This window comes from Berghia stephanieae, chromosome 6 (genome assembly GCF_034508935.2).
Source record: "Berghia stephanieae isolate SIO BIC M18660-M18661 chromosome 6, UCSD_Bste_1.3, whole genome shotgun sequence".
NCBI classification, from domain to species: Eukaryota; Metazoa; Mollusca; class Gastropoda; order Nudibranchia; family Aeolidiidae; genus Berghia; species Berghia stephanieae.
The window spans coordinates 20,121,773-20,132,877 of record NC_088365.1 but is presented as its reverse complement, the minus strand read 5'-3'; the positions used below and the strand labels follow the sequence as shown (position 1 = coordinate 20,132,877).

The window sequence follows — 11,105 nt, the reverse complement described above, 5'->3', positions numbered from 1 at the left end:
GTCCTCTTATTCCTCGTTTTCGCAGATTCCTCGTAAAGTCTTAATCTCTGAAATTTACAAATTTCCTTGATTTCATTTTACAAATTTCACATATTCCTTGAAAAATCTTAATCTCTGAAATTTACAAATGTCCTTGTTTTATTTTTACAAATTTCAAATATTCATCGACTTTACGGATTCCTCGACTTAAATATTTTGTCTGAGCAAGGACGACGGATTACGTGCTGCACTGCATTTGATGAAAAAACTCCCTGGTCCCAGACATAATACCATAACCAGGTTTCACACTTCATTGCATTTCCTTACCATAATGCCGTACACTGGAACTTCAATTATTTGCAGCACGTCATTCTGGCAATGCAGTGTAAAATGTGGTCAATGTTATCTTGTTTAAGCTTTCCACGCTGGAAAAATGTTTAAAATTTCACTTCCATTTTTCACTAATAATTTTCTTTTAAATGATAAATAAAAAGAAAAAAATCATTCTGCATCAAGAATAAAAAAAAATCTGGAAAGGCATCCTGGTCCCAATTTCACGACAAAGATGACAACATAAAGGATATCAGTTTAAATCTAGGATTAGATTAAACCAAACAAGTCTGGAGTCAAGCTACGGTACATTGTGACAGGGTCAGGACCTCAATTCAAATCTGGTGTGTCGACAAAATTTTTTTATTAAAACCCAAAGAACCAGTTCTACAGAGCCAAATGACCCATGTATCTGTATCATTGTTCTTTGCATCATTATTATTATTATTATTATTATTATTATTAAACAGACAATGGCAATTACTTGCTGCCCTTTGGATAGGATGCTGGTCTATCGCGGTGTGTGGGGTAAGGGAAGAGAGGTCAAAAAAATAATATGGACTTCACCCCATATCGATCCCAATCATCTTTACATGTGAAGCGAGTGCTCTACACTCATCTATTGGACCTCCAAGACAATATTTAGTCAATGGCGAATTAACACTGACTATTTGCATATAATGAGATTCATCATTCAATATACATAAATTTTCCTTTTCTCTCACTAAAAGAAGAAAAACAGTGCAGAAAAGGGACAAAAACAAACAGACACATAAAAATAATAATATCACCATCGTATAACTAAGACTAAGAATTAACAACAACCAAGAAAAAAAAATAATGTATATCTTGGAAATCAAAGTGGATAAAATATCACACTAACTAAGCAAGACAAAACTAAATATGGTCTATTATGATTTTGTGTTCGGAACTAAGTGTGACAATAAGGTCAATATAAAAAAAGATAGCAAATAATAAATCTTCATGGCACTAATTTTAAGGACATGTTATGAAAAAAAAATCGATGACCAATCAGTTACAGTTACAGCATCTCCTTTGTTATTTCAAAACTTTCCCGAATCGTCCTCTTATAAATAATTTTCAAAAGAAATATCTAAACATTCAAAAATAAAAAACAAACCCAAAACTGCAAAATTCTAATCTTGTCAAAACAGTAAGTTTAATAACACTGCTCAAAATCGATGACTTTATAAATAATAATAATAATAATTATTATTATTATCATCATCATCATTATCATTATTATGATGATGATGATGATGATGATGATGATGATGATGATGATTATCATTATTATTATTATCATTATTACAAATATTATTACTATTACTATTGTTATTATTATTATTATCATCATCATCATCATTGTTATTATTATTATCATTGCTATCATCATCATCATCATCATCATCGTTTTTATCATTGTAAAAATATGAACAATAATATAATTACGTGAATTAAGTTCCTTCAAGACATCATGTCATTATTTTTATTTTGATCATTACAGTTTTGGGAAAATTTGTGATCATAAGCTGACATATTTGTATACATTAGCCATCAATAAATATATATCTGAATTTGAATTGGTCATCTTTACCATATATTCATATTTAAATAATATGTTAACATACAATAATAAATTTATACCGACTTAGGATTTGGTTCAATGTAATCAACCTAAAAGTTATTTAAACAGTGATATGATGGGTAAGTTGCAATGCCTTTAAATAAACGATTTAGTTAAGTTAATATGGTAACATTGTTTAATTAAAACATCCCTTTCATCGAAGTCAAGTGGACTTTTCTCTAATTACAATAATTTATCAACAATTTGTAAAGTAGGTACACCAAAAAATGAAAATCATTTCTTTTCGCATATCAGTTTACAATACAAAATATTTTCTACCTTCTATGTTATTGAAAAAAAAAGCAAAAAAAAAAAAGTAATAAATAACATATTAATTCAATAAGCTTATCCGAATGCTTTTGAGTCGTTTTTTTCAGTAACTAAATAGATTCCACGGTCAACAATCATATGATACACTATCCAAACCACAAACTAAAAGATAATTTCAATGGGTGAAATGCTGCCACTTAAGTTTGCTAGAATACTATTATCATTTCTCATTTTACTACAACCATTTTATCAAAGTTGCTGACATTTCTTCAATGAAATAAAATTTGTCCCCGTCAAAGGTCTAACGTCTTTTATGTATCTCTAGACAAATAAACAGCCACTGAGCTATTGTTGAGATTACTATCTGCCTCCATCTACTCCTCATCATCTTTATCATCACCAGTATTATCATCGTTGTATGGTTTCCATAGAAATTATACTCGACCAGTGCAACATTTTCACCATCACAATTTCCCCAATATCATCTGCATCGTCCAAACTCTTTAAACGTCACTCATCAATCCAAGAGACGGATAGTTTCGGTGGCCGTCAGCCCTTCCTTCTTCAACCGTTGCAGGATTGGTTGGTAGATCTCCATTGATAAGGGGGCAATCACACCCTTAGTCTGAATCTCACCTATAATGGGGGGAAAAAAAAGGAGAAAATATGCTTATATTCTTTGAGTTTTGTCATCCTCAATTTAAGAGGCAATTCACATTAGTAGTGAAACTAATGAATATTTATTTTTAAATCAATTAAATTTAATCGTTCATTACTTTGAAATTTATTATTTTTTAGCATCACACTGCTAGCACATTAGTTGTCTCAAACAATTACTTTCAGTCTATGTTTCAAATCTGTATGATATCAAAAGACTTTGAACTATTTATGTACTTGTCTCTGAACTTATTTTGGAGAAAATTGAAAAAAAACAAACAAACAAAAAAAAAAAACTTCATGTAAAATAGCAAACTGTTTTCAGAATATTATTTATGGTGAGAAAAATGATATTTACAAAATCATAAGTTCATTTTTAACTGCCTAATGGTGCATTTTTTAAAAAGACATTTGTTGTCCAACCGATGAAAAAATTAAATAACAAACCAAATATTTATCATTTAGAGAAACTAACCATCAAGAACCATCTTGGCCCCAATGCCAGCAGGAAGACCCACAGTCTTTGCCATGGCAGAGAAACCATGAAGATCTCCATAGTTGACAAAGTCAATGCTACGCTGCTCTTTCTTTCCATCTCCCCACTGGATGCCAACCTCATGTCGCATTAGAAGCAAATCTCTCTCATGGGGCCCTTTAAGAAAGGAATAATGATAGAGAGAGTGAAGATGATGGCAGTATGGCAGTAATATAGTGATGGTGGTGCTGATTGCTTTGTTTTTTTAATAGGGGTTTTACAACAGTGTAACTGTAATACATTAACTCACTCAACCCTAACACCGACAATATCCGTTGTATACCCGGGTTACTTTTACCCCATGCCCATTTATTACATTTTTTCTGAGACAAATTATAGGCGTAGTATCAAAGCTATTGTTTTTAGTTTTTACATGACAATGAATGTTGATTAAAACTATCTATCTAGAATGCACACTTTTCATACATTTCTTCCAAATTTGAAAAGCAGCAAAAATCTCTAGGATTGAATGAGTTAAAACCATGTCAGCATTAGTAAAATGGGATTGTCAAATATTAACTAAGGATGCACTTTTTGTTTGTTTATTCTTCTTTTTTTTTCTTTGACTCCTCTGTCCACCTAACAATAGTTGTATAATTGGGTAAACATAATGTCTGGAAAGTATTCGGTGATAGAATCGAGTTCTTCCAAAGAGTAGCAGCAAATGATACTGCCTGTGCAACACTTCAGAAACCAGGAAAAACTCCAGCTTGTAGGGAATGAGATTAGCGGAAGAGTAGCATCCCTTGATTGGACGTCACCCATAGTCTGTGACGTCACCGGCGGAAAAGTTATTAGAGAGAGAACGTCATGTTGGTTGTGCGCATGCGTCTCTCGTCCTCGGATTCTGCGAGGCAGTACTCTGCACTTGTTTGGACGGTCCTTAATGATACTGTAACGAGAAATGGCATTAAATTCTACTGGGATCTATGCATTGAAATTCCACTTTGACTTCATAAAAACCCCAACTTTTGTAAAGATCTATTTGTTTGGTTTTCTTTATTATTATTTTTTTTTTTTTTCAAATTGTGTAGAATTTATCTTAAATTCGTCTCAAGTGTGTTTCTCAAAAATTGAACTCAGTTGATGACAAAAATCTTTTTAAAAATTCAAATAGTAAAATAAATTATAACTGGTGAAAATCAAAATGTTTTACTTTCTTTTTTTTCTTCTGATCAAACTTCTCTCTCATGGAGACTTACCGTAAGATAATTTTTTGGCAAGGTAATTGGACAACGTGTCAATGGGTGTAGTCTTTTTGTCTACAAGGTTATCTTCCAACAAACCAAGGCTGAAAAAAAATATTTTCATGTTTATTTTGTGCTTATATATTGCCAGTTTTTAAAATCTGTAAAAAAAAAAAAACTCTGTTATCAAAAGACAGATTCCTCTAATCACTCAAAATTCTAATCTTCTGAACATTGGAAAGATGATTGAATGAATAACACATTTATGTCCATCAAATTTAAAACAAATCGGCTTTTGCAACCTGGTATGTGTGAAAAATCTTGTGATTATCGATGCCACTTGAATCTAGGGCCTTTCATCGGTTACTTTTTCACTAAGAAATAAAATTGAAATGAATGTTTAAGATATTTTCAATATTTTTTTTTTTCTTTGGGTTCTGATCACTCAATTAGTAGAACACTTGACTTTGACACAAACAAGCATCCTACCCAGAATGTCGTAAGCAACTAATACTGTCCAGTTCTTCATACTATGGAAAGTGGAATTGACTCTGGCTTCTTGAGACTTATAGCTCTGATAAACTTTATTTCTTCTTGTAACTTTAATAATAAACAAAAGGGAAAATGCATCTTTAGTGATAAAGAAGGAGACGCCATCAAAAACCACCCTTAAAACAGCTGACTGGTTTGTCTAAAACGTGATAAATTAAAGAAACCTACTCAACAATAGGTTGGAATTTGGCATTGTCTCTTCCCAGCTTCTCAAACACAAGGTCTTTCAAAGACTCATTGAGGATGTCTCCGGACTTGTCAAATTTGCTACACATGTACTCTTTCTGAAAGGGAAGTGTGCAAATAAAGCAAGTAAAGTTAAAACATGTATAGATGCAATGTCACGTCAGAATTTGCCAAAAAATAAAAGACTAAATTTCTGTCATGGCAGTTTTTTCCACTAAGAGGAATACACTCAAATGTTTACAAATCAAATGTTAAAAAAAAAAAAAAAAACAACAGTACATAAGAGAGAGATGATTTGCAATGAAAAAATTAGACCTGTAAATGAGCTCTATAAAAATTGACTGAGACTGAAACTGAACCTCACTGAAACTCTCTGTATCGTATCAGAAAAATCCAAAGAATCGAGATAAATGGTAAACAGCAAGCTCACTTGAGCAAAACAATGGCAGAAAACTAATTTACGTGGGAATTAATTAGGCTACTTACAATTGTTTCTTATAATTAGGTACCCACATCTGTGAAGAAACGGTCAACCAGTTTGTTTATAACTTGAGGCAATCGAGATGTGCTTGTAGCAATCATATAACTTTCGATTTGAAGGTGTCTTCATAACGCATTTCCGGCTTTCGCATTAAACTTTTTCATACTTTTAGGTTCTACCAAGTAAATGTGGTCAATTTTGGCTTAGACGAAACAGTGAAATCTATCGCTCGGTGGCTCAGTTAAAATTGGCTACCATTGGGATCACGACAGGTTTGGAAACTGAAAAGATAATTTCACGTAGGCTGTGTGAAAATACACTGGGGTGTGTTCAGACACGGCAATTCTAAGAAGCGTCGCTTAGCCTTGGCAATATATCCCTTGTAAATATAAACGGCCCTTGAGCTATGCGTAGCGCTGTAGAACATTCCTAATTACTTCACGTCATTCGACTACGATTCATGAATTCTTTCTTTCTTCTTCATTTCTTTCTTTCCTTTTAAAAAAAAATTGAATTTGACGAATTGACTGATTTCAGTTAATTGACTGAGAATTTACAGGTCTAAAAAATACCATCTCCTAAAACTATAACTATATATTCAATTGTTTTCCTCTCAGCCAGGACTCCAGCCAGGGTCAGCACAAAACTAAGTAACCTCATTCCAAGACAAAGACAGAAAGCAATTGGAAAACAGGTTTAGGGGTATAGAAGACATAGCAAGTACCTCCCTGCCCGCTATGAGAGGTCGGGAACTCCATTCAGAAAATTTCCTTAACTAGTAAAGGATATTTAATAACTAAATAATTGAGCTTTATATAGCGCAATATCGACTAAATGTGCTCAAAGCGCTTTACAGGGGGTCCCTGGTCAACAGCAACATTTAACATGTAGGACGGGACATGCGGCCTGTTAGGCGATATTACAATTTTTCGGACAAAGACACTGCTGTTAACGGCCAGGTACTCATTTTACACCTGAGTACAGTGAGAAAATGTGAGTAAAGAGCCTTTTCCAAGGACTCAACTATGCACCGAGCGCAAGGCTTGAACCCAGGACATTCGGATCCTTAAGCGAGTGTCATACCACTAGACCACATAGCTGCACAATAACAGAAATGCATTCGTTACCCATGTGATCTCTGGTCCTTCGGGATGAAGTTGGTTATCAGCTTCTGAACTCAGCAATCCTAGACTGATGAGACCTCTGACAGCATCTGTAAATCCCTGGAAAATCCAAACAATGAACAGAATATGAATATGAGACATAGAATCATCAATATATTCTTGTTTTGAAGAAAATAATAATAATAAGCATATTTATATAGCGCCTTTCGTCGAAACCTCAAAGGCGAATGTCTATGAGGTGATTGAGAACTTTTTACAACTGCCCTTTAACTTTTACAGTATTCCTACGAGAAAACAATGCAAAAGAAATTTTAAACATAGCAAGAAAAGAGTCAATTTTTTTTTACGAGATGATCTAAGTCAAGACCCCTCGTAAAATTGACAACAAATGTGTAAAAAGTCAACCATCAAAACGAGAGAAAATTGGAAAGATCACTAAAAGTAACATGATAGAAATATAAATCAAATTCAAAACAAGGCAGCCATGGGTTAAACAAAAATAAAAAGAGGTAAAAAAATAACAAAAAAAAAACCCCCAAAAAAACACTTATGATTATGATTATTATTATTATGATTATTATTATTACTATTACTATTATTCTTATTCTTATTATTCTTATTCTTATTCTTATTATTATTATTATTATTATTATTATTATTATCATTATTATTATATTATCTTATTATTATTATTATCATCATTACTATCGGTATTATTATCATCATTATTACCATTATTTTAATTACTTTTTTCGCCTATTACAAGAGTTGTAACCTAACAATAATTGCCTATTTGGACAATAAAGATTATTATTATTATTATAATTACTATCATTATTATTATTATTATTATTTTTATTATTATTATTCACCTTGTATCTGATGGTGCCTCTGAGAATGGTTTGAGCTGACTCAATGCCGTACTGGTGTATATAATGAGTCGAGTCCCTGTTCGGGAAACCCTCGATGTTGAAGCCAGGTAGGAATTTAAGAGTTTCTGTTTCGTCCAGCAGTCCACCATTGCCTTCTACCTCAATGATCTGTGAGGAAAATTATAAAAATTAAGAATTCATTCTGGATAGCATGGGTAAACTTTTATTTTTTTAAAATCATTGTATTACAGTCATACAATATATATAAAAAAATGATGATGGCTGAAAAGGCCTGAAACATCAATGTAGACTGACTCCAACATTGTGGTAAATATCAAAATAATTAAAAAATGTATATATTATATTACAAAGAGAATATATTTCAAGCATTCTAAATAGCTTATGATCCATGCTCTGCACAAAATAGTGTATAATTATTTAATTATTCTTTTCTTTTTTTTTTAATCGGACAACCAGGAATATCACTTAATAAATCGGAAGTGTGTAGTAGAAACGCTGAATGCGAAAAATCTTTATGTGGGACGCTCTAGGAAAATGGTCCACATATCTATGGAAGAAGTAATGTTGATATATGGTTAATAAAAAGTGCTATTGGGACTTTTCAATGAAAACTGAGATTTCTCAATCTATGTGAGTGTCGTCAATAGAGAAAGCCAGACTATTTTCCACTATGAATAGTAACCAGCGTGTTAACATTTCTATCCGTCTGATCCAAAACTGAGATTTTTCAAATTTAGATCGATTTTACAATGGTGATATTATAAAATCATTTTTTGCCGTTATACACCATACCAAATAATTTCCAGAAAATGTGACATATGGACCATTTGTTCCCTAGAACGCCTCACATGTGTTGATGACTCTTGACATCAGCATCCCGCTTGGGAATTTTCACAATTTCAGTACTGCCATTATTAAAAATCAAATAATCATTATCTTTCTTGCACTATCCTATTCATTAATAAAATTATCATTATCTTTCATCATTGTCACGATTAGGATGAAATACAAAAGTTGACTTTGATGCAGCCACTTTAATATCAATCTAATCTACCAGTGCCAATTATCACAGTTAGAACAAGAAACAAGTCGTGACAAACTCACCCTGCCATCCTTCATGTATTTTGCACTGGACAAACAGTTCATAAGAACTCCTTTAGGGAACCAACTAAATGTTGATGTGTGAAGAAAGAGGGAGAGAGAGAGAAATAAATATACAAAACAATCAGAGCAAAAGATTAGCTAAGAAAATTGGTAACATCTCTGGTTTAGCAGATATTTTGGGGTCCTCATGGATCAGTGATAGAATCATCATCATCATCATCATAATAATAATAATAATAATAATAATAATAATAATAATAATAATAATAATAATAATAATAATAATAATAATAATAATAATAATAATAATAATAATAATAATAATAAATGTACATTTATAGAGCGCTTATGCCGAAGCTTCGAAGCGCTTCACATTGACCATCAGTAAAAAACATTACATACTGCAGATTCGGACATACGAACAAAACCTCACACGCATCCAATTACACACACACTCACTCACACACACACACACACACACACACACACACACACACACATCCACATACATATGTTTGAAAAGCAAAATGAATGGTATCTGTCAGGGTGCTGTCCAGATTTTTCTAACCCCACTCCAACTAGCAATAGCTAGGTGTAATATCTGGGGGGAGAAAGTACTTTGTAAAAGATTATCGTCCAATCAAAAGGGTAGAAAGCATCTGCTAACATCTTTTTAACATATAATTTCCTGTTTTGCAGTGAATGTATTTCTTCATAACATATCCCCCTTCTTTTCATTCATTCAAAAAGTATTAATAGCTTATTATTGAATAAAACTAAAAGCCATTTGCTCATTATTTGGGTCCTGATAAGTGGAGTCTCATAAAGAGAGAAATTGTACCAAATGATACAGAACTAATTAAAGTTCTCTAGGTTTAGAGTAAATGATTAAAATAAAACTGCTCGAAAATATCTTCACTTTAGAGAAATCCAATTTCTAATGAAGAAACAAAAGACTGAATTCAAAGAAGTATATTATAAATTAATTTTAAAAAATAGAAAAAGTCTAAAAATTTGTCATCAGTGCCAAGTAATGAATTGCTTTTTCATTTTAAAAATCTGTAAATGTACATTAGCAAGTATGTGTGTGTGTGGGGGGGGGGGGGGGGGGGGGGTTTGTTTGGTTGAAGGATAAAAAATGCCAAACTGTTATCCTGAAAGATTAATAAAGGAAACAAAACAAACAATCACTAACTGACATGAGATACTTCTAAATAGTGTTTACTCTTGAACTGCCGTGGTATGAAACTGTAACTCACTCAGAGCGTCCTGATAGCTCAGTTGGTAGAGCAATCACTTCACAAGAAAAGGAGTGAGATCATTTTTTTATCTGAGCCCCCCCCCCCCCCCTAATAGTGATTGAGTAGCTGAGTCTTTTTGATCCAGTGGAAAGTACTTTGTGATAGAGTAGTGTCCTATCCAAAGGGTAGCAAGCAATTGCTATTGTCCATTTCACGAAAGAATTCAAGATGGTGACAATGGTGATTATATAATGATGATGATGATGATGATAATGATGATGATAATGATGATGATGATGATGGTGGTGATAATGATGATGACAATGATGGTGACAACAATGATACCCATAATGCAATTGTCAATAATGACGTTGAAGAAGTCTTAATATTTTTTATCTATAAATTGTGGTACATTTTTAAAAAAATCGAGGGTGAAGTGAAGTGTGGCAATTGAAGAGAATAAAATATATTGATTCATTTATCCGTCCCTTTATTATACAAAACATGTCTGGAATGTTAGATACTAATAATAGACTAACTTCTTGAAAACGGGGCTGAAACCAATAGAATAAGAGTACTTATAATATACTGCTTCAAAATACAGCTGTTTTTTATCCCACTTCCAAGTTTATTTTTTTAAACAAAATTATTGATTTAATCCAACAACAGGAACAAAATAAAGATTTATCTAAACTGGATAGTTTTTATTTTAGGTATTATGAACGACAAACTTTTAACAATAATTTAACAACAATAACAATGACGATAAAAAGATTTCTCGCAACAACAGGAAAGCAAATTCAGAACAAAATGTTATCCAAAGTGCTTAAATAAATAAATCATGAAATAAACAAAGCACTTTTTTTTTGCTCAAATCAAATGCAATGAAAAATCTATTTTTTTATCAAAACAACAAAA

At 32.2% G+C, this 11,105-nt stretch overlaps 1 protein-coding gene across 1 annotated transcript in view; it reads right to left on the bottom strand.

Annotated features, from left to right (window-relative positions):
• Positions 1-1,839: 1,839 nt before the first annotated feature.
• LOC144974656 (alpha-aminoadipic semialdehyde synthase, mitochondrial-like) overlaps positions 1,840-11,105 on the bottom strand; it is a 56,293-nt gene continuing 47,027 nt past the window's right edge. Inside the window, exons 17-23 of the mRNA XM_078917739.1 lie at positions 8,947-9,010; positions 7,822-7,989; positions 6,953-7,048; positions 5,327-5,442; positions 4,622-4,710; positions 3,360-3,536; positions 1,840-2,863 (exon numbers count right to left, since the gene is read on the bottom strand). Of these exons, the coding sequence (XP_078773865.1) occupies positions 2,745-2,863; positions 3,360-3,536; positions 4,622-4,710; positions 5,327-5,442; positions 6,953-7,048; positions 7,822-7,989; positions 8,947-9,010 (829 nt within the window). The 3' untranslated portion in view covers positions 1,840-2,744. The remainder of the gene's footprint in view (positions 2,864-3,359; positions 3,537-4,621; positions 4,711-5,326; positions 5,443-6,952; positions 7,049-7,821; positions 7,990-8,946; positions 9,011-11,105) is intronic.